The sequence below is a fragment of the Oncorhynchus gorbuscha genome, linkage group LG24, assembly GCF_021184085.1.
Source record: "Oncorhynchus gorbuscha isolate QuinsamMale2020 ecotype Even-year linkage group LG24, OgorEven_v1.0, whole genome shotgun sequence".
NCBI classification, from domain to species: domain Eukaryota; kingdom Metazoa; phylum Chordata; class Actinopteri; order Salmoniformes; family Salmonidae; genus Oncorhynchus; species Oncorhynchus gorbuscha.
Window position 1 is genome coordinate 35736298 of NC_060196.1, and position 25591 is coordinate 35761888.

At 42.9% G+C, this 25591-nt stretch overlaps 1 protein-coding gene across 1 annotated transcript in view; it reads right to left on the bottom strand.

The window, feature by feature from the left end:
* Positions 1 to 1635: 1635 nt before the first annotated feature.
* Positions 1636 to 25591, bottom strand: part of LOC124011979 (potassium voltage-gated channel subfamily G member 2-like) — a 33371-nt gene continuing 9415 nt past the window's right edge. Inside the window, exons 2-4 of the mRNA XM_046325275.1 lie at positions 25097 to 25412; positions 24305 to 24890; positions 1636 to 3025 (exon numbers count right to left, since the gene is read on the bottom strand). Of these exons, the coding sequence (XP_046181231.1) occupies positions 2294 to 3025; positions 24305 to 24890; positions 25097 to 25290 (1512 nt within the window). The 5' untranslated portion in view covers positions 25291 to 25412 and the 3' untranslated portion in view covers positions 1636 to 2293. The remainder of the gene's footprint in view (positions 3026 to 24304; positions 24891 to 25096; positions 25413 to 25591) is intronic.

The window sequence follows — 25591 nt, forward strand, 5'->3', positions numbered from 1 at the left end:
GTGTTCAGAGCATGCTAGATAGCTAATTAGCACAGGTCGTCGCCTCGTCTTCTGTCTGTTTTTCCGTAAACAAGCGCTGTAACATGGAGATATGGCTGAGTGGGAACACTAACTCAAACTATCAATCAGCTGTGCTGATTGCGCTCTATTCAATCATATGGCAAAACCTACAGCCAGTGAAACAGAACTGTCCACATTACGCTGCGCCTCGGTCTTATTTACATAAGACAACACATCGTCAATGTATTATTTGAATTAAACTGAGAATTGAGGGGAAAATGAGAATTGAGACAATGCGCACTTCCATCCCAACTGTCACTTGATAATATTTTTTTAAATCAATCGTGTACCGCCGTGACCTGTTTCGTAACATGATTCGCTATGAAACACTGCCAGACGGACTCACTCCGGTAATACATAGTAAGAAAGTTGTAAAAACTAAGTGGCACCAAAGTACTTTGCCACTTGCCAGTGACTTGTTAAGCTGATTTAGCCTGCTAAATGTGCCTGCTAGCTAGCTACATTGACAAACACAGAGATGGAACTTAGCTAGCTAAGAAGTAATTCAGGGCACTGATAAACAGCATGTAGCTTTGCTTTATTTACGATATTTTGACAGCTTGCTGATGAAGTTGTAGACATGTTCTTAGAAATCAGTAGTGAGCGCAGCATCAGCTGATTCTACTGTCTGCAGTAGAGAATGCATCAAACACCTTAGCTAGATGTAAAATTGAGCGACAAAGACCATTAATTATCATATTCAGTCTATTTTGAGGTCAAAAGGTTTCTCCCGGGACTCGAGAGGGACGAAACAATATAACTGCGGGTACGATATAGCGAACATAACACACCCTCATCCATCTTTTTTTAATGAGCAGCAGAAAAACATGCGGAATCATTGAGTTCAGCTGCCCTTTAACTAATCACATTTGTCATCTACTGACATTCCAACTGACTGATTTAACAGCTTTATGTATGTGGAAATAACAATGGTGATGCCCTCACCACTACTAGCACAGTGGACTAGGCACTGGGATAGGGACCAGAAGGTCACAGGTTCTAACCTTGCCCATGCCCTTTCTCAAAAAAGGTCTATTTATCTATATCTACTTAACACACGATTCTCTAGATCTGATCAAGATTGTGTTTTCATTTGTTTCTAATCCCTTTAGTCAGTCTGTTCAGTCCATATTGATTCCCATGGGTTTCCATGATCTAAGCCATAAAATTATTTGTCAATAATTGTTAGATGCTTGTTAGATGCAGGGGCGTAACTGTCACTGGGGACAGGGGGACATGTCCCCTCCACATTCTGAAATTCAATTTTGTCCCCCCCCAGTTTTATCATTGGAATGTGATACCAAAAAGGCAATGGTGTGCTTTAGGATCATGCGGACGCCTCCGAGCGGTCGGGTAGGCTGTATGGAGTGTTTATCCAACTGGATAAAAAAATAATAATAATTATGGCCCCCCACTTCTAAAACCAAAGTTGCGCCTCTGATTAGATTGAACATAACATGTCTGGAAGGCCATTATTATTCAGAGGAGTGTGAAATTGGAGGAAAACCTCCAGATAGAATCATGGGATCAAATGAATTTAATAAAGTGTAGAATCATACATTGCATCAGCCGAGGTCATGGTTTTCTTACATTTATTAAAATATGCAGATCCTGAGTCTATATAGACGCAAACTAAGCATTCTGAAATATATAAATGTGTTGTTTATAGTTAAATAATCTTTCTTATTGCACTTATATCTTGTTGCAATATTTCTTATCCTAAATATGTACCAAAATTATAATATTTTTAGTGTTTTTTCCCTTAAAATAATAGCTTTATCACACTGAATATTTGTGAGAGAGAAGATTTCTCCCCATGCTGTGCTGTAGGGCTATAATCCTGTGTTGTAGGGCTTCTATACTCCTGGGTGAAATGTCCTTTGACCACAGATAACTTGTGATTTTATAATGTGATCAGCTCTACACCAGTAATGTCAGCAAAAAGACTTATGCAGCTGTCTTATAAAATCTTAGAAACACTTGAACACACTCTGATGGACAGAGCTATGGAGGCTCACAAAATGTTGGAGCTCCTTTTCTTCTTAAGCTTGAAAAAAACGTCACATCCCTGTTTAGATCCTCTAGCTTTAGTACGAGTTTCCCACAGTGCACTACACACCCACAGGCTCTCACGTTGCACACAGACTCAGTCTTGAGTCTGCATGGCCCTCCTCTGTGACGCAAGGGCGATGGACTTCCTGCGTAAAGCAGAGGCGGCGACAGTGATGCCATGTTAACTGTCCGTCTCGGCCGAGTCCTCGCTGTTCTGAGACTTGCTGGAGTCCTGGAAGTCTGGTTTCTGTCTCAGTGTTCTGTTCTGCTCCTCCTTCAGCTCCAGGTAGGACCGAGAGAATGTGTGGAAGATGGAGGTGACGGGGAACGCCATCAGGAGGATCCCACTGAGGATGCTGCTGAGCGCCACCACCTGACCCGGGATGCTACGCGGCACCATGTCCCCATACCCCACCGTTGTCATGGAGATCACCGCCCACCAGTAGGTGCCGGGGATGCTGGTGAAGTCGTACTTGGCGCCCATCTCGCTCTCCGCAAGGAACACCAGCGGGGAGAACAGTGCCATGGCAACACACAGGAACAGGAGGAGCAGGCCGAACTCGCGGGTGCAGCGTCGGACCGTCAGGCCTAAGGTCTGCAGCCCCAGGGAGTGGCGCGCCAGACGCATCACGTAGAAGATCCGCAAGGCCCGGAGTACCCGCAGCACCAGGCCCACCTTCTCCAGGTAGTTGTTCCCGCCGCTGGGCTTCTCCCCTCCCTCAGACAGAGAGTCTACGATCACAGTGATGTAATAGGGCAGGATGGCCACCACGTCGATGATGTTGAGGGGCGTCTTCAGGAACACACACTTACTCGGCGTCTGGATGAAGCGCAGCAGGAACTCCAGAGAGAACCAGGCCACACACACAGTCTCCAGGACAAAGATATTGTAGCACCTCTGAGAACACTCACCCTGGAATACAGAGGAAACATAGTGTTAAGAAAAACTCACAGTAAAAGAGAGTGAACACACAGTGTTGAGGCAAGCAACAATTATAATGCAAGACATTGGTAGGAAACGACAATAAATTCACTATTATAAAACATTCTGGATAACTGTTTCCTAATCACACAAGTTGTCAGTTGTTCCTATCCGGCTCGAAGGACCAGTTCAACAGCCACCAGTGGTGTCAGACTCCTCTACACCAGCGGGGGCTCCAGGGGGGGTGAGGGGGTAGAGATTTGGGGAGGAGCAATGTTTCGAGGGAGAGCTGGAGAGGGTCTTGGAGCAGCACATAAACCATCTGAACATCCCTGTTAGTTGATTGGGATCATAAGGAAAAGAGACGAGTAACTTTGATCAAACAGCCTGAGGGATATGTTTTCTTCTTCCTGTGTATTATAAAATAGACTGGCAGTCTGTCAGCAGTACTTTACATGATTTATAAAACTGAGGAGAGGCTTTGATGATGTCAGAAATTCCTTCCTTTAATTGGCAAGGCTAAGATGGGCTATACAGTACAATGTATTTATATGATTATAGGCCCTGTTTGTAGACTGTTTGTAGACTGTAATATCAGAATCTTTGCACCCAAAAAATGAATTACTGGTGTCCAGCCACAATAAATGAAGTCATACAAGTGTGCCATGAGACAGATCCATAAAACTCATGCAGCCACAATGTCAACGGCAACGTGAAGCTGAGGAGAAACCATTGATTCCTTCCCTTTCCTCCCACTCTCTCCAATCTGACTGTTATTAATGCAACTTCATTAAAGGAAATTAATTTCCTTCCTGGGATCAGCGGGGACTAAGCTAAAGCCAACCTTGACTACATTATAAATATATTATAAATACTTTAATTTACTTCTGGCATGATGAAATATCCTTACTTCCTGTAGTGTAATCAATTTTCCGTCTGCTCTAAATGGGTCCATAAATATTACATAACTGTATTTACATGTGATTATGAAAACAGACCCAGAAGGAGAATGAGGAGCGAGGTGGGGGTGGAGATGGGGTGTATGTGTAAAGGTTTATACTGTACAAACATCTAGAATAATTCATTTCTATGAAAGAAAGAAGCCAAGCTGTCGGCCTCTCCTTTTATTGCACTCTCGCTCTGGGGAACCTAGCTACGCTTCATCAACATGTTTAGGAAGAAGTGAGCATGAAATAATGTCTTAATTACTTTTGCCAACTTTTAGTAACTTTCCTCCAGTTAGTACATCCTTCCGTTCCATCATAGTCTCCTCAATTACTCCTTAAATGTGATTAGGGAACACGTGTTTTTGACCAGCGGTTGAGCTCTAACCTGTTAGAGAATCATCACTTGTGAATAAGATGCTAGACGTGCTTAAAAAAAACAACCAAGAGAATATGCATCTTAAAAACCACTCCAGTGTATCCTTGGAGACATAGTGGAGTGAGGAGTGAGTGTAAAAGCCAGGCTGGGTGACTTTTAGCCTCTCATTATTCCAGTAAATATACTAATCAGAGCAAAGCTGTATCTGAAAGGCTTGAAAGGCAGCACAGAAATCAGCATTCAAAAATATAAACCAGAGCAACATAAACCTTTCTTCCACGTTTACTAATCCAAACAACATGCAACTGCTTCACTATGCTTGGTTATTCACAGAGCACAACAATAAACCCACGGGGCCCAGACGTCATTTCAACATCTAGTTTTGATTTACATTTGGTTGAGTTACCAACTAACATGAATTCAACGTGAAATCAACAAAAGATGTCACCATGTCATTGGATTTAGGCTAAAAGTTTTTATTTTATTTTTTTAAATAGGAAAATCCCTTAATGACTTTGCTAATCCAATACCACTTTGATTCAATGTCATCACATTGATTTTTTAGTTGAAATAACGTGGAACAACGTTGAATCAACCAATTTCTCCTCCAGAGGGAAGTGTGTATGTGTGCGTAAGTGCTTGCAAGTGTGTGTGCATGTAAAATAAATGCACAATTTGGCCAGTTGTTGTTGTAGTAAAGTCCTTTGATGGGTTGAGTCAATAAGTATTCAACCCCTTTGTTATGACAAGGCTAAATAAGGAGGAAGGAAACCACTCAGTTACAGAGTGGAATGGCTGTGATAGGAGAAAACTGATGATTGATTAACAACATGTAAGTTAGTCATTGTAGATACTCCACAATACTGAGTGAAAAGAAGGAAGCCTGTACAGAATAAAAATATTCCAAAACATGCACCCTGTAAAATTGCTAGAAATGTTGCAAAGATTTGAACTTTATGTCCTGAATAGAAAGTGTTATGCTTGGGGCAAATTAACACAACACATCACTGAGTACCACCGTTCATGTTTTCAAGCTTGGTGGATACTGCATCATGTTATGGGTATGCTTGTCATCGGCAAGGACTAGGGATAAAAATAAACGGAATAGAGCTAAGCACAGGCTAAATCCTAGAGAAAAACCTGGTTCAGTCCGACAAATTCACCTTTCAGCAGGACAATAACCTTACACAAGGCCAATTCTACACTAGAGTTGCTTACCAAGACGATATTGAAAGACTTGAAAATGCCTGTGGAAAGACAAGCAATGATCAACAACCAACTTGACAGAGCTTGAAGAATTTTCAATAGAATAATGTGCAAATATTGTAAAATCCAGGTGTGCAAAGCTCTTGGAGACTTACCCAGAAAGACTCACAGCTGTAATCGCTGCCAAAGGTGATTCTAACATGTATTAACTCAGGGGTGTGAATACTTATGTAAATTGTATATTTATGCATTTCATTTAATACATTTGTAAAAATGTTTAAAAAATAAATTGTATCACTTTTCAATTCAGACTAACACAACACAATGTGGAGTACGGTAAGTCAAGTGGAATGAATACTTTCTGAAGTCCCTGTACATGGCTACAGTGGATCAAATGAACACACACATAATAATCAGATTCAGCAAACACGCTACTCTGACCACATCAGAGCTCCAGACAGGTGTGTAGCAGCCATGTCGCGTGTTAACTAAACAACATGGCCAATCACCACAGGAGGAGGACAACCTTTGGTCCCCAAGGTGTGTGGAAGTGGGCATGATTTCAAAAACAGGCTTAGCGTAATGCTGAGCTGGCTGTTATTACACACAGTTTTTCAATGGCTTTAGTCAATTTGTTTACCTCGGCCCTTATAACATTCATCTCCTTCACCTCACTGGGCGGGGCAGGGCTGGGAGAGGAGTGTGTGAACATAGGAGCTACAGAACATGGCCATATTACGTTTCAAGAGTTCCCCATACGAGAACACCCATTTCTTTGGTCTAGATTCTCCAACTGGTGTTAAATATTGGTTACAGAACCACAATAACAACACACCACGACTTGTCAGCAGTGTAGAATGTGGTAGATAATCATCTGTTAGTTGTTTCATCGAATTGTTGTTAGAGCTATGGTACATTCTCTGTGTGAAGGAGTAGCCTTCCCTGTCATTTCTATCAATGTATTTACTGTGTGTTTATATAGCTAGGATCCTAAAATGTCAATTCATTATCACATGTTAATTGATCTTTTCCAATCAGCTCAACCTAACCCACTGAGCACAACACGCATTTCAACGTGGATCATATTTGGTGGAGACGTTGATTAATGATGACAACCTATATTCACCCACTCAAAAAGACAGCCAAAAGTTAGTTGAATTTCCAGTGTGTTCTCACTATGCTTTCAACCATCTAAAAGCACAACCAAATTACAATGGAAAAACGATGTCTAATTTTCGGTTTAGTTGCCATCCAAATGTCTATCACTGCTCTTTCAACCATTTAAAAAACGCACCATAAAGTACATAGTGCAAGTGATCAATGTCATTCGATATTTTCTGCAGATTATAACAGCACTTGTGAAGATCTCCACAGACCTGCGATGACCTATGCATGCTATCCTGAACATGCCCGCTTTATATGATTACAGAAGTAGAAATGTATAGTTACAGTAACCTCAATGTGGCCATGTTAAGGTTGAATGTTACACTCGTTTGAAATATAGGCTATTTACGTATTACAAAAGTAATACTGAATTTTGTTTGGTTGACAATGCAACCAAATATCTACATTTAAAGGAGACGTATCTACTGCTTGGATAGTTCCATCTGAGACACTGGCTTAATCCTATTCTTTAACTTTTATTTTGGTTTGAGTTGGAGATGTGAATTCAACATATCATTTGTTAACTTGACAACAAGTTAATAGGCTATTTATGGTATTTCAAAAGTGATTTATGTTTCCATCTCAACCAAAAATTGAAGTTATACATTAGGACTAGATCAAATCAAACTTTAAATGTGCTTTAAATAATGTTTTATTTGATTTAGTCCTATTCTTTCACTTTCATTTTTGGTTGAGGTGAAGACGTGAATCCAACATATCAATTATACATTTTTCGACAGACTGAAATTAAAGCCAGACTAAGTCTGTGGCACAGATGGAACTTTCCAAGCAGAAGATGAATCTCATTCAAATATTGATATTTGGTTGCTTTGACAACCAAACAATTAAACATGGCTAAATATCATACAATTTCAAATCAACCAGTGCTTGAAATCATAGGTCTATTTTATTATTATGGGTTAAATTAAAACAATAGCTGTGTTATATAGGTCTATATAGCATCATTGATGGTATATGAGTAAAAGTATAGCTACGTTTCATTTGCTCTGTTTAACCTACCCTTTGGAATGACTTTGATAGCAACAGTGAATCTATTTCATTCTTAAATGGAGATCTATTAACAATCATTCTCACAATAGCACATTGGTAATAGTTAGTGACAATATTATAGCTAAGCAGGGCTGGGCTTCGTTAAAACCCTGGATGGGAGACCAAATGGTAGCCATAGATAGATCAATTCTCCAGTAGGTGGTGCTGCCCAGCCTATTGTTGTTTTTCCTGATAGTGGATATACTGGTGAAAACCTGACATTGGTTTAAAAGGTACAAATTCAACATATTTTTCTACAAGGTTTCTCTGTTTAAATTGAGTTACCATGACTACATAATCATGTGATGGAAATCTCACCCTCAAAACAATAGTTTAGACTTTTTTCAAATCCAACATATTTTCCCCTTAGATTCCACCTCACAATACTTTGACAAATTACATTGAAACAATGTTGATTCAACAAGTTTATCCCCAGTGGGATGTCCCTTTAATTGTCAGCTGACTGCTTGCAAGCTTTGCTAATTATCAAATTGCACACACCTGTGGCCTCCTCCCTCAAGCACTGCAGTTTCTTTGAATGGGAAATGGTGTTCAGTGTGTGAAGGTTACTGCTGGTATGTCATGCAAGTTAATAAAAATAGCTTATTTATTATAAAATGGTCATCTCCTTCTCATCAATGTGAGAGGGCACTGGCCAGCTATCTCACATTCAGTGAACAGGAGAGCCTGCACCTTGTGATTCTGAAGGCTGTTGTGGTTTAATGTTTAGATGTTAAAGGTGCTACACATAGGATATTTAACATTTTTGCATTGTAATTTCTGGAAATGTCCATAATATACAGTACCAATCAAAATTTTGGACACACTTACTCAGAGACAGTTTTGATGTCTTTACAATTATTCTACAAAATGTAGAAAATAGTAAAAAAGAAAGAAAGAAAAACCCTTGAATGAGTAGGTGTGTCCAAACCTTTGACAGTTACTGTATATTTGCTGATAACGATAGTGATTCACAGTATTACTTCCCCACCAGTGTTGTGATTGGCTGTGATATTCACCTATTGATTTCTTCCGCCCGGAGGAGCAACTGTTGTCAAAATGGGAAAGCTGTTCTGAATTTGTGGCTGTATTATCTAGCAAAAATTGCTCAGTCATTTCCTGGTTGCTTAAATTCTACACTGGTTGCTCAATTTCAGACTGTGGGCTGACACCGGATTTGTAGACTGCATTGTACTCAGCACTCTATTGTCCCTCTAATCAAACACTTCATGAGAGCCCATGAGCTCATGTTGCGCAACGTTTCAATAGGCGTGAGAAAACAGAGGGATGGCCTCTACTAAAAATAGGAGGCTCAGTTTTATATAGGATAGGCCTACTATATTTCTTTCTCAACTTTCCTAATATTAAGCACATTGCTTATATTTACAACAGGAGTATAGCCTACCTGGCTGGCATGAGAATAAACCACGGGGAAAAGCGTCCTCCATTCACTATTTAAGTGCATAGATGACATGTATTTTCCCCACTGACCCGGTTTCGATACAGATGCATGATAATGGTCCATTCTAAAACAAAACAAATTTGACACATTTACTAAATCATATATATAAAGTCCAGATTAAATCAAGAATAGTCTGATGGCTGACAATATTATCCTCTCACTTGTGACTGATATATTATCACGTGAATTATGCCCAGCATAAGAAACAAAGTATTTTTTTGTGTGACTTTTTCTAATCATATTCGCACACCTCATGTAGCCTTGCCCATAGGCCTATATGTTTTAATATGGTTTGTATTACAACTAATGTGGCCAAATAACTTCTTAAAATGAAGCACATTAACCCGCTTTACAAGGGGTGTAGAGCCTAACTGGCAACATAAGCAGTGTGTGAGTTTCAAGTTTGGGGAAGATCATTTTCACCATAAAAAAACACCTTTATAATAAAAGCTTTACATGCAATTGCGATTACTTTTGATAATGGTGTTTTCCGCTAATGGAACATTTGCGCTTACAGCCTACTACCATGTGCACATTGCTGCGCTTACAGCCTACTACCATGTGCACATTGCTGCGCTTACAGCCTACTACCATGTGCACATTGCTGCGCTTACAGCCTATTGTGCACATTGCTGCGCTTACAGCCTACTACCATGTGCACATTGCTGCGCTTACTACAGCCTACTACCATGTGCACATTGCTGCGCTTACAGCCTACTACCATGTGCACATTGCTGCGCTTACAGCCTACTACCATGTGCACATTGCTGCGCTTACAGCCTACTACCATGTGCACATTGCTGCATACTACCATGTGCACATTGCTGCGCTTACAGCCTACTACCATGTGCACATTGCTGCGCTTACAGCCTACTACCATGTGCACATTGCTGCGCTTACAGCCTACTACCATGTGCACATTGCTGCGCTTACAGCCTACTACCATGTGCACATTGCTGCGCTTACAGCCTACTACCATGTGCACATTGCTGCGCTTACAGCCTACTACCATGTGCACATTGCTGCGCTTACAGCCTACTACCATGTGCACATTGCTGCGCCTACTACCATGTGCACATTGCTGCGCTTACTACCCATGTGCACATTGCTGCGCTTACAGCCTACTACCATGTGCACATTGCTGCGCTTACAGCCTACTACCATGTGCACATTGCTGCGCTTTACAGCCTACTACCATGTGCACATTGCTGCGCTTACAGCCTACTACCATGTGCACATTGCTGCGCTTACAGCCTACTACCATGTGCACATTGTGCACATTGCTGCGCTTACAGCCTACTACCATGTGCACAGCCTACAGCCTACCCATGTGCACATTGCTGTGCGCTTACAGCCTACTACCATGTGCACATTGCTGCGCTTACAGCCTACTACCATGTGCACATTGCTGCGCTTACAGCCTACTACCATGTGCACATTGCTGCGCTTACAGCCTACTACCATGTGCACATTGCTGCGCTTACAGCCTACTACCATGTGCACATTGCTGCAGCCTTACCATGTGCACATTGCTGCGCTTACAGCCTACCATGTGCACATTGCTGCGCTTACAGCCTACTACCATGTGCACATTGCTGCGCTTACAGCCTACTACCATGTGCACATACTACCATGTGCACATTGCTGCGCTTACAGCCTACTACCATGTGCACATTGCTGCGCTTACAGCCTACTACCATGTGCACATTGCACATTGTGCACATTGCTGCGCTTACAGCCTACTACCATGTGCACATTGCTGCGCTTACAGCCTACTACCATGTGCACATTGCTGCGCTTACAGCCTACTACCATGTGCACATTGCTGCGCTTACAGCCTACTACCATGTGCACATTGCTGCAGCCTACTACCATGTGCACATTGCCTACAGCCTACTACCATGTGCACATTGCTGCGCTTACAGCCTACTACCATGTGCACATTGCTGCGCTTACTACCATGTGCACATTGCCTACTACCATGTGCACATTGCTGCGCACATTGCTTACAGCCTACTACCATGTGCACATTGCTGCGCTTACAGCCTACTACCATGTGCACATTGCTGCGCTTACAGCCTACTACCATGTGCACATTGCTGCGCTTACAGCCTACTACCATGTGCACATTGCTGCGCTTACTACCATGCCACATTGCTGCGCTTACTACCCATGTGCACATTGCTGCGCTTACAGCCTACTACCATGTGCACATTGCTGCGCTTACAGCCTACTACCATGTGCACATTGCTGCGCTTACCAGCCTACTACTACCATGTGCACATTGCTGCGCAGCCTACTACCATGTGCACATTGCTGCTGCTACCACCATGTGCACATTGCTGCGCTTACAGCCTACAGCCTACTACCATGTGCACATTGCTGCGCTTACAGCCTACTACCATGTGCACATTGCTGCGCTTACAGCCTACTTGTTATGCAGGTGAATGAGGACAAAAGCATTGGCTGAAAACAGAGTCTTTAATCCAGTTTAAGGAAATAGCAATACTACAAATCATGTAAATAAAGCATAAAAACAATATCACTCGTAATCACGAGAACTGACTGGAGACTCGATAATAAACTGCAGGTTGCCTAAGGCACTTGACCGTATGACACCTGCTCACATCTGCACGACGACAGGGCGATACAAAGACCTACTAATATACATCCGTAGGGACTCTAATCAGGGGAAAAGATAGGGAACAGGTGTGGGAAGACTAAATGATAGATTAGGGGAATAGGAACAGCTGGGAGCAGGAACCTACAGAGAGAAGAGAGAGAGGAGGGAGAGAGAAAAAGGGGAACGAACCTAAAAAGACCAGCAGTGACAAGACAATATAAGACAAAACATGCACTACTACCATGTGCACATTGCTGCTACTACCATGTGCACATTGCTGCGCTTACAGCCTACTACCATGTGCACATTGCTGCGCTTTACAGCCTACTACCATGTGCACATTGCTGCGCTTACAGCCTACTACCATGTGCACATTGCTGCGCTTACAGCCTACTACCATGTGCACATTGCTGCGCTTACAGCCTACTACCATGTGCACATTGCTGCGCTTACAGCCTACTACCATGTGCACATTGCTGCGCTTACAGCCTACTACCATGTGCACATTGCTGCGCTTACAGCCTACTACCATGTGCACATTGCTGCGCTTACAGCCTACTACCATGTGCACATTGCTGCGCTTACAGCCTACTACCATGTGCACATTGCTGCGCTTACAGCCACTACCATGTGCACATTGCTGCGCTTACAGCCTACTACCATGTGCACATTGCTGCGCTTACAGCCTACCATGTGCACCATGTGCACATTGCTGCGCTTACAGCCTACTACCATGTGCACATTGCTGCGCTTACAGCCTACTACCATGTGCACATTGCTGCGCTTACAGCCTACTACCATGTGCACATTGCTGCGCTTACAGCCTACTACCATGTGCACATTGCTGCGCTTACAGCCTACTACCATGTGCACATTGTTGCGCTTACAGCCTACTACCATGTGCACATTGCTGCTGCGCTTACAGCCTACTACCATGTGCACATTGCTGCGCTTACAGCCTACTACCATGTGCACATTGCTGCGCTACTACCATGTGCACATTGCTGCGCTTACAGCCTACTACCATGTGCACATTGCTGCGCTTACAGCCTACTACCATGTGCACATTGCTGCGCTTACAGCCTACTACCATGTGCACATTGCTGCGCTTATAATGTGAAGAAATAGACTAATAGTTTATCAACATTTTAAGATAAACGTCCTAATCTGTTGCATCAGCCACATTACGTTAAAAAGTCTTTGGGATGCTAGTGGTTTGGGTGCATTACGGACACACAAAGGGGATGTGCCTTGACATTCTAGGCATTATCGAGTCAAATTGTGAATGAGTGACTGATGTAGTGTGTGCAGCCTGCACAGAAAACAAAGCAGAGCTCATGCCTTTCAAGCAACTATTATCAAATCATCATTAGTCACGTCATGCAACGTATTAAAAATCAAAACAACGTTAGTAGAACAACTAAAGTCAAATGAATAACTCTATATTCAGCATATAGGATCGACCTATTTCTTTATTAACCGCTCAACACAGAATAGCCGTATGTGAGCACTCCCTTAAATCGCTTGGAGAAAATATCCTTTCTATTTTATTCAGCTTTTGCTCAATTGTATTCTTCACGCTATCAAATAATGTCACGGAATTCTAAGCAAATCTTGTCTGCTAAATGAACTAGTGTAGCCCACAGCCGTTTGGCATAGCCAGATCAGGACCTAACATAGGACCTATCAACTCATAATATGCTATTCTGTTCTTCTGAAATAGACTACATTATCATGCTTCTTTAGACCTGTCTAATATCAATAATGTATTTATTGTGAAGGTGTAGGCTATATTACCTGGATTTATTATAGATATGGATGTTCCAAAGGTCTGCATCAGTGGCTTGTAGGCTGCGTTTGGAAGCCAGGAGATGCTAAATGTGTTTATGTTAATTAATGGTCAATTACCGTGAGACAGTTATTGGCTTGACAATTACCGTCTGACAAAACTTCATGACCACCACAGCCCTGACCAACACACATCTGCTTTTCTAACTACCTGGACCTACCATTCGGTTTTGAAGTATCGAAACCGAACCATATGATTTGAATGAAAAGGTGACTAAGAATCGCTCATCATTTCAAATAGGCTGCATGAATGTACTAAACAGCATATAAACACTAAATAAGTCAAGAGCCAGACAGGTAGCCTAATTAAATACGCTATACTATTTCAATTATTTCAAGGTTTTAGTCTACAAAGAAATATATTTTGAAGCATTTGTGAGTGTGACACACTAGTCTGGCAGAGACATAAAGCACTCAGCATTTAAACAACATTTAATTGTATTAAATCATTATAGTCTATAAATTGTACATATAGGCTGTGACTTGCTTAACATTAAATACCATTTTTTTTTAATGCCTCATTAGGCTCAGTCTTCAATGTCTTTGAATTCATTTTTAGAAACATGAGTTTGACCAGAGTCTGTAGCTTCAGGCTCATGCGATGGTGCCTGGAGAGCAGGTCAGCAGTGGAGAATATTGTCTCCACACTTGCAGAGCCACTGGGATGCTAAACACTCTTCGGACTATTCTTGCCAGGCTGGGCAGGATGCATAGTTTTTTTCTTTTTCTGTAGGTAAGCCCAAAAGATCTGAGGTAAAATAACCCGATCAAAATCGAAAGCTCCTTGAAAGAGGAAATTTGCCAGGACTATTGGGTCAAAATCTATGATGGCCTATTGTATAAGAGGTCAGATCTTTGTTCATAAATACTTTGCTACAATGACACATTTAGCTAGCTACCCACCTCATTCCTTTCTGTTAGCATGTGCACGTAGTAAGTACTCTATCCTGCCTTCGGGATATGTGTCTTTTCAGATTCCACAATGATTCTTTAGTTGTGGACACTGCATCACCACACTTCGTCTCTTGTTGTTGGTCCTCCTCATATTGGTAAGTCACCTTGATTTGTCACCTGTGTGTTTTAGTAGTTTCTTTATGAAAATATTTAGGATACTTGGTGACAGTAGCTAAAGCAACGTGCTATAGCAGCACACAAGTAGACTACAGATGCATGCTGGGCCGGGCATGCCCTGAGCTCGTGAAGTGAGCACTACTGGAGTGAAATTGGAGCGGACTAGAAGGACAAAGCTCCAAATTTTGGGAAACCCGCTCCACACTCCAGTCAAATTGGGCAGGATCCAGCTCCACTCCGCTCACATACTCTGACACCTGGTAGAAAATTGATCATTTCAATAAGCATTTTTCCACGTCTGGCCATGCTTTCCACCTGGCTACCCCTACCCTGGCCAACATCTCAGCACCCCCTGCTGCCAATGACTGGAACAAATTGTAGAAATCTCTGAAGCTGGAGTCTTATATCTCCCTCTCTGATTTTAAACATCAGCTGTCTGAGCAGCTTTTTTTATTTTATTTTTTTTTAACCTTTATTTAACCAGGCAAGTCAGTTAAGAACAAATTCTTATTTTCAATGACAGCCTCGAGAACCTATTTATTGCCTACCTTCCTACTCTTCTACATTTGCACACACTGTACATAGATTTGTCTATTTTTATTTTATTTTGTGTTATTGACTGTATAGTCGTGGCCAATGACACAAATATACATTTTTACAAAGTTTGCTGCTTCAGTGTCTTTAGATATTTTTGTCAGATGTTACTATGGAATACTGAAGTATAATTACCAGCATTTCATAAGTTTCAAAAGCTTTTATTGACAATTACATGAAGTTGATGCAGAGTCAATATTTACAGACCTCTGCAATCCACCTTAGCATGCTGTCAATTAACTTCTAGGCCACATCCTGACTGATGGCAGCCCATTCTTGCATAATCAATGCTTGGAGTTTGTCAGAATTTGTGGGTTTTTGTTTGTCCACCCGCCTCTTGATGATTGACCACAATCAATGTTCTCAATGGGATTAAGGTCTGGGGAGTTTCCTGGACATGGACCAAAAATATTGATGTTTTGTTCCCCGAGCCACTCCATCATGCTGGAAAAGGCATTGTTTGTCACCAAACTGTTCCTGGATGGTTGGGAGAAGTTGCTCTTGGGTGATGTGTTGGTACCATTCTTTATTCATGGCTATGTTCTTAGGCAAAATTGTGAGTGAGCCCACTCCCTTGGCTGAGAAGCTCACATGAATGGTCTCAGGATGCTTTACTATTGGCATGACACAGGACTGATGGTAGCGCTCACCTTGTCTTCTCCGAACAAGCCTTTTTCCGGATGCCCCAAACCATCAGAAAGGGGATTCATCAGAGAAAATAACTTTACCCCAGTCCTCAGCAGTCCAATCCCTGTACCATTTGCAGAATATCAGTCTGTTCCTGATGTTTTTCCTGGAGGGAAGTGACTTGTTTGCTGCCCTTCTTGACACCAGGCCATCCTCCAACAGTCTTCGCCCCACTGTGCGTGCAGATGCACTCACACCTGCCTGCTGCCATTCCTGAGCAAGCTCTGTACTGCTTGTGTCCCGCAGCTGAATCAACTTTAGGAGACGGTCCTGGCGCTTGCTGGACTTTCTTGGGCGCCCTGAAGCTTTCTTCACAACAATTGAACCGCTCTCCTTGAAGTTCTTGATGATCCGATAAATGGTTAATTTAGGTGCAATCTTACTGGCAGCAATATCCTTTCCTGTGAAGCCCTTTTTGTGCAAAGCAATGATGACGGCAATTGTTTCCTTGCAGGTAACCATGATTGACAGAGGAAGATCAATGATTCCAAGCACCACCCTCCTTTTGAAGCTTCTAGTCTGTTATTCAAACTCAGTCAGCATGACAGAGTGATCTCCAGCCTTGTCCTCGTCAACACTCACACCTGTGTTAATGAGAGAATCACTGACATGATGCCAGCTGGTCTTTTGTGGCAGTGGAAATGTTTTGGGGGATTCAGTTCATTAGCATGGCAAAGAGGGACTTTGCAATTAATTGCAATTCATCTGATCACTCTTCATAACATTCTGGAGTATATACAAACTGAGGCAGCAGACTTGTGAAAATGAATATGTGTCATTCTCAAAACTTTTGGCTATGACTGTACATTTGATTATGTGTTACTCTGTGTTGTTGTTTTTGTCGCATTGCTTTGCTTTATCTTGGCCAGGTCACAGTTGTAAATGAGAACATGTTCTCAACTGGCCTACCTAGTTAAATAAAGCTGCCTAAGGAGGCAGTAGGGGCACTCAACTCACAGAGATGCTGTTCGAGACAGCAGAGGATCCAGGGGATCAAGGTGCAGCCCGCCAGCCATGCTGTGTGTGTACGTGTGAGAGAAAGTGCTTGAGGCTAGATGGCCTCAGGATCCTGGTGTATGATCAGAGCAGAGTGATGGTAGCTGTCTCATTCCTCTCCAAAGGGTGTGTGTGTGTGTGTGCGTGTTTATGTGGAAGCCTTGTCTTGGATGATTTTGTTTTTGGCAAAGCGTTCCCCATATGATGACTAACACACTAATCCAATACAATGACTGAGGAACAGGCTTTCTCCACAGTAGGACATTTCTTTAGACTTTCGAAGTCATTGATATTTTTCATTTGAGTGAGAGAAGTGTAATCTCCCACATTAAATAATCTATTTTCCTGGCTTCTTTTCCAGTTATTTAAATATTTTATTATGTTTCTTAAATGTATTTGTTTCTCACTAGACTGAAATAACTCAGTGGAATAATTCCCATAATTCACGCTGGAAATCAATTACATTACAGCAGACGTACGCTGGCCTCAACCCAGGCGGTCTTGTTGCCTGTCAAGAGAGATTCTTGGGGACCATCAATGCTGCAGAATTATTTTGGTATCTGTGCCTCGACACAATCCTGCCTCGGAGCTCTACGGACAATTCAGTCAACCTCATGGCTTGGTTTTTGCTCTGACATGCACTGTCAACTGTGGGTCCTTATATAGACAGGTGTGTGCCTTTCCAAATCATGTCCAGCCAATTGACTTTACCACAGGTGGACTCCAAGTTGTAGAAACATCTCAAGGATGATCAATGTAAACAGGATGCAGCTGAGCTCAATTGAGTCTCATAGCAAAGGGTCTGAATAATTATGTAAATAAGGTATCTTCTGTTTTTATTTGTTTTTTTATAAAGTGTCATTATTGATCATATTGTGTGTAGATCGATTAGGACCATTTTTTATTTAATACATTTTAGAATAAGGCTGTAACGTAACAAAATGTTGGAAGTCAAGGGGTCTGAATACTTTCAGAATGCACTGTATTATCAGAGAGAAGAAAATGGATAAAACAAGTTCTACATTTCCACAGACGTTTACAGGGAGAGAAATAAGCCATTTTGACATTGAGGTGTGAAAAGACTGAAATTGACACACAAACTCAGAGGACACACTACTTAGAGCAGCGTTTCCCAAACCCGGTCCTGGGACCCCAAGGGGTGCACGTTTTGTTTTTTGCCCTAGGACGACACAGCTGTTTCAAATAATCAAAGCTTGATGATGAGTTGGTTATCTGAATCAGCTGTGTAGTGCTGGGGCAAAAACAAAATGTGCACCCCTTGGGGCTCTGTGGACCGAGTTTGGGAAACACTCTACTCTGAGGACACACACACACACTTTAATCCTCTATTCATCCAGATAGAGGCAATAAGCACATCCATAAAACTCTACATGTGTGTACGTGCAGCTGTTATGTGGGCCTGAATCACTGAGCTGTATCAGAACAGACAAGCTAAGTGCTGTCCATCACCAACACCACCTTGGCTTTGTCCTCTGATGCTTTTACAAAAACTTTTTTTACGACTTTTTTTCAATTTTAATGGATCCACAACTGCACACAGTCAAAGGGATATGAAGGTTAGAGTCTAACTGAGTCTGGAAGACAAGGATTGTCAGAACATCTCTGTGCAGGTGAGACAAGCCTGCGGACGGAGGAACAACAAGCTAAATGCATAATCAGAATGTAACATTTAACATGGTTGAGGACGCCAACTCTTACTGTAAGACGACAAATGTATTAGATTATTATCTGCTGGTCTCGTTCGTTCGTGAGTTTAGCCTATAGCTGAAACGTATCATGATAAACTGCATCTGAATCTACACTGAGAAATAATTAACACAACATGCAACAATTTCAATGTTTACAGAGTTACAGTTCATAAGGAAATCAGTGAATTAAAATACATAGATTATGGCCTAATTTATTTATTTCACATGACTGGGAATACAAATATGCATCTGTTGGTCACAGATACTGTACCTTTAAAAAAATGTAGGGGATTTGATCAGAAAACCAGTCAGTATCTGGTGTGACCACCATTTGCCTCATGCAGTGTGACACATTTCCTTCGCATAGAGTTGGTCAGGCTGTTGATTGTGGTCTGGAATGTTATCCCACTCCTCTTCAATGGCTGTGCGAAGTTGCTGGATATTGTCTGGAAATTGAACACTTTGTCGTACACGTCGATACAGAGCATCCCAAACATGCTTAATGGGCGGCATGTCTGGTGAGTATGCAGGCCGTGGAAAATCTGGGATATTTTCAGCTTCCAGGATATGTGACAAGATCCTTGATATATGGGGTTGTGCATTATTATGCTGAAACATGAGATGATGGCGGCTGATGAATGGCACAACAATGGGCCTCAGGATCTCGTGACGGGATCTCTGTGCATTCAAATTGCCATCGATAAAATTACATTGTGTTTGTTGTCCGTAGCTTATGCCTGCCCATACCATAACCCCACTACCACCGTAGGGCACTCTATTCACAACGTTGACATCAGCAAATCGCTCAGCCACACGATGCCATACATAGTGGTCTGCCATCTGCCTGGTACATTTGAAACCGGGATTCATCCGTGAAGAGCACACCTATCCAGCGTGTCAGTGGCCATTGAAGGTGAGAACAACACCCAACTGAAATCAGGTCATGACCATAGAGAGGACGACGAGCACGCAGATAAGCTTCCCTGAGAAGGTTTATGACAGTATGTGTAGAAATCCTTCAGTTGTGCAAATCCACAGTTTCATCAGCTATGTGGGTAGCTGGTTTCAGACGATCCCACAGCTGAAGAATCTGTATGTGGAGGTCCTGGGCTAGTGTGCTTACACGTGGTCTGCAGTTCTGTGGCTGGTTGGCTGTACTGCCAAATTCTCTAAAATTACGTTGGAGGCGGCTTATGGTAGAGAAGTGAACATTTAATTATCTGGCAACAGCTCCGGTGGGCATTCCTGCAGTCAGCATGCCAATTGCACACTCCCTCAAAACTTGAAACATCTGTGGCGTTGTGTGACAAAACTGCACCTTTTACATTGGCCTTTTATTTTCCCCAGCACAAAGTGCACTTGTGTAATGAGCATGCTGTTTAATTAGCTTCTTGATATGCCACTCCTGTCAGGTGGATGGATTATCTTCGCAAAGGAGAAATGCTCACTAACAGGGATGTAAACAAATTTCTTCACAAAATGAGAGAAATAAGCTTTTTGTGCGTATGGCACATTTCTGGGATCTTTTATTTCAGCTCATGAAACATGGGAACAACACTTCAGATGTTGCGTTTATATTTTTGTTCAGCATACCCCTCAATAAAGACAGCGTCCTAGGGATTTCATTCAATTTACATCCATAGTGGGAAGATCTATGCTGATCACCATCAAAGCCTCCCGTTAATGAATATTAGCTCAACTAACGGAGGAGGATGGTGGGCGGACTCCGTTCAAACAGCTCAGGTTATTAGCTCTTACTAATGAAGATAGTTGATTTGGATTTCTCTGAAGTGTTTTGTCACATTATTGCTGTGCTTAACATTAACACATACAAAAATACAGCCCGTAGTGTAACCTACAACATGGGTCTAGACAACCCTCCTTAACCTTCAAACATGGACATGAGAATAAACAGAGAACATTCCATAGATACTGCTCCCTATCAACAAGTACAGAGTATTCTTGGCCGTTTGTCAAGTCTCTCTCTCGCTCTCATTATAACACAGCATTTGTATATATCCTTGCCTGACCTTTGTCTCCCTCAATCACTTACAGTATTTACTCTTTTAAAGCTCAGCCAGTAACCTCACCTAATAGGAGATGAGCGCTTCAAGAGAAGGTTTTGTTTGGGGAGTTAGCTCGCTAACACCAACCCTCCTTGTAGCTAGCTCGCTAACACCAACCCTCCTTGTAGCTAGCTCGCTAACCCTCCTTGTAGCTAGCTCGCTAACACCAACCCTCCTTGTAGCTAGCTCGCTAACACCAACCCTCCTTGTAGCTAGCTCGCTAACACCAACCCTCCTTGTAGCTAGCTCGCTAACCCTCCTTGTAGCTAGCTCGCTAACCCTCCTTGTAGCTAGCTCGCTAACACCAACCCTCCTTGTAGCTAGCTCGCTAACACCAACCCTCCTTGTAGCTAGCTCGCTAACCCTCCTTGTAGCTTGCTTGTTAACCCTCCTTGCACTCTGATTTCCACTTTGAAGATACAGCACATCCTCAGCCCCCTCACCCCCCCCCCCTCCTCTCACCCCGACGCAGAGGTCTCTTTGGTAGCGGGAGAAGCCTGTGGAGGTTCTCTTTAAATCATTCTAAAGCGTAGCGGGAGAAGCCTGTGGAGGTTCGCCGCAGCCCGTCTGGTGTTCAACCTTCCCAAGTTCTCTCACGTCACCCCGCTCCTCCGTTCTCTCCACTGGCTTCCAGTTGAAGCTCGCATCCGCTACAAGACCATGGTGCTTGCCTACGGAGCTGTGAGGGGAACGGCACCTCAGTACCTCCAGGCTCTGATCAGGCCCTACACCCAAACAAGGGCACTGCGTTCATCCACCTCTGGCCTGCTCGCCTCCCTACCACTGAGGAAGTACAGCTCCCGCTCAGCCCAGTCAAAACTGTTCGCTGCTCTGGCCCCCCAATGGTGGAACAAACTCCCTCACGACGCCAGGACAGCGGAGTCAATCACCACCTTCCGGAGACACCTGAAACCCCACCTCTTTAAGGAATACCTAGGATAGGATAAGTATCCCCCCTTTAAGATTTAGATGCACTATTGTAAAGTGACTGTTCCACTGGATGTCATAAGGTGAATGCACCAATTTGTAAGTCGCTCTGGATAAGAGCGTCTGCTAAATGACTTAAATGTAATGTAAATGTTCTCTTTAAATCATTCTAAAGCTTTATTAATGTCATTCAGGAGGTTGACTGTGTTGCCCCACAAAGACACTCCAGCAGGAACACTGAGGTCTCAGAGGCACAACTACTAGACATGAAACACCCAGAAGAAGAAGATAATATAATTACTTATCTCGGTCAGTGAAATTGGTGCAGTAACATTAGGTGGCCACTGACCACAAGAGGACAACCTCTGGCTTAATGTACTGATTATTAATCTACAGTGCCTTCAGAAAGTATTCATACCCCTTGTCACACACACACACACACACACACACACACACACACACACACACACACACACACACACACACACACACACACACACACACACACACACACACACACACACACACACACACACACACACACACACACACACACACACACACACACACAAACAGTGAAAGTGGAATTATGTTTTTAGAAATGTTTACAAAATAAGTAAAATTCAAAAGCTGAAATGTCTTAAGTCAATAAGTATTCAACCCCTTTGAAATGGCAAGCCTAAATAAAGTTCAGGAGTAGAAAAGTGCTTAACAAGTCACATAGAGTACCACAGTATGTGTCATAATACCCATAATTCTAATTGTTTTTACACCATACAATTTCTCCCACTTCAAATAAGGGCTGTGTTTCATGTAAGCTTACCCTGACCTGTTTTGATAACCATGTAAATCTATCTCGGACAAGGTGACTTTTAAAATCAATATATTTGCCTGTATTTAGGATTTGTAGTCTTGCATGATGTCTACTCTGATGCTAATTAGCATTTTCGATTTGAGCCAAATATATTGATAATAGTCATCTTGTTGGAGAGAGATTTACACGGTTATCAAAATATCACGCAAGGGTAAGCCTACACAAACCACAGCCCTTATTTGAAGTATTTCTAAAATCCCCTATGGGAAAAATGAATGGTGGAAAAACGATTGAGACCATTTCCCTGTTTGACCGCTAGATGTTATGGGTATTATGACACGTCCACTGTGGAGCTTTATAAGTTGCATGGACTCACTCTGTGTTATTTTTTTATTGACTACCTCGTCTCTGTATCCCACACGTACAATTGTCTGTCCCTCGGTCGAGCAGTGAATTTCAAACACATTCAACAACAAAGACCAGGGAGGTTTTCCAATGCCTTACAAAGAAGACCACCTATTTGGTAGATTAAAAATAATTTAAGCAGACATTGAATATCCCTTTGAGCATGGTGAAGTTATTACTAACACTTCAATATACCCAGTCACTAAAAAGGAAATCACTCAGGGATATCAACCTTGACGCCAATGGTGACTTTAAAACGGTTCGAGTTAATGGCTGTGACAGGAGAAACTGAGGAAGGATCAACAACATTCTAGTTACTCCACAATACTAAACTAATTGACAGAGTGAAAAGAACGAAGCCTGTACAGAATAGAAATATTCCAAAACATGCATCCTGTTTGCGACAAGGCACTAAATTATTACTGCAAACAAAATTGGTCTAAGAAATTAACTTCATGTCATAAGTACAAAGCGTTATGTTTGGAGCAAATCCAACACAACACAAGACTATGACTGTTTTTTTTTTTTTATGATAAAAATAAATGCTAAGCACAGGCAAAATCCTATAGGAAAACCTGGTTCAGTCTGGAGTTGCTTACCAAGATGACATTGAATGTTCCCAAGTGGCCTAGTTACAGTTGACTTAAAATTGGTTTGAAAATCTATGGCAAAACTTGAAAATGGCTGTCTAGCAATGATCAACAACCAACTTCACAGAGCTTAAAGAATGTGCAAATATTGTACAATCCAGGTGTGCAAAGCTTTTTAAAGGCTTACCAAGAAAGTTTCACAGCTGTAATCACTGCCAAAGGGGATTCTAACATGTATTGACTTAGGGGTGTGAATACTTATGCAAATGAGAGATTTCCGTATTTCATTTTCAATACATTTGCTAATATTTCAGTCTGTAACAACAAAATATGGAATAGGTCTGAATACTTTTTGAAGGCACTGTATATTCTATGTTCATTATTCCTTTACTGCCTGATTAAGAGCAATACGAGAGTGCCTTAACAGCAGCAGCAGCAGTGATCTGGCAAATGGAATAATCTGATTGGAGTTGTAGCGTGGCAGTCATCCCTGACAACAACCCTGAGCCATCACATTACCTCTGTGAAGATGAGTTACTATAAGGGGGAAGACTCGCCATGTGGAGGTTGTCCCTCAAACATCATCCTACTAAGAGGAGAATGTAGATGTGGATGTGCTCAGTTTCCAGGTCTGTAACTCGATTAGGTCAAACTCCTGGTCCTATGTATAACCCACCCGAGTGTGACCCAGAAGTAAAACCCTGTGAGTAGGGAGTAAACAGGAAGTGAACTCACCCTCTCCTCCTCCTCCCGGAGGTCGGGCATGGTACTGATGCAGAGCGTTACTGCGGTTATGGCCACAAACACCACCGACAAGAAGGCAAAGATCTTTCCAGGTAGTCCAGATTGAGGGTTCTCCACCATGTCGTGCAGCCTGCGCATACACCCCGCCATTCGGCTCTCCTCCTCCTCCTCCCCCCCTCCCTCCCCGACGTGCCCCTGCCCATCCTCACAGCTCTGGGGGGTCAGGGTTGTGGTGAGCTCTGCCTCCTCCATCCTCAGCTGCTCCTTGAGCTCCTCCTGCCTGATGCGTAGCTTTCGGAGGCAGCACCACTCCAGCCTGGTGTCCTCCACGCCCCAGTAGACCAGCTCCTCCTGGAAGGACAGGGCACACATCTCCCTCAGCAGCCGCAGCCGCCCTGCCGCTAGGAACGTCACGATGGTGCGGAACGCAGATGGGCTGCGGTCAAAGAAGTACTCCTGGCACCCGTCGTCGTAGTCATCACACACCTCCATGATCTCGTCCAATGAGCTACAGCCCCTCAGCCGGCCCAGCCGCGTCAGAGGGAACTCCTCCAGAACGGACCAGGGGATACGGTACCTGGTGAGAGGAAAACACACAATGTTACCGCTGCATAATGACTTTGCCCAATAGTCACTGAAATACTCTTCAAATACTCTATAATGCTCTTGAGCAGCAGCAAGACCAATGCCTGGATTATTTTGCCTTTTAAATCTTGCACCCAAAGACTTCTGATTATGGATTATTGATTATTGAGATGAACACAGCAACTCTTGGTATTGTACCTGATCCCGCCCACGTTGATGACGGCTGATAGGTCGTTCTCCTCCTGCCCCTCATTGGGCCTCCGCAGCAGCCGTTGCCGCTTGAAGAACACACCCTTCTTAGTTACCACCTCCTGCTGGTTCTCAATGGGGAAGTGGAAGGGCGTGAACTCTTTCTCCGTGCTGCCCGCTAGGAAGGCCACCTCCTGGTACATCCCTGCTGCTCCTCTGGGTGACCCAGGGGGTCCTGGTCAGGAGGCGATGGGTGGGGAGTGGGGGGGTTCACTGACAGACTGGGTTGGCAGGGACCTCACCCATCCAGGAGCAGGGTTGGGCTCTATGGAAACAAAGCAGATGAAAGAAAGTTTAGACATAGAAATGACTTCCACTGGTTTATTGGGATGAATTACTTTAGAATCTCAGGATGAACCAGATACAAGTCACTCTTCAGGCTCCTTTTGTCCCCTCTTTCTCTCGTCACACCAACAAGTTTTGCATCAGCAGGAACCCCGATGC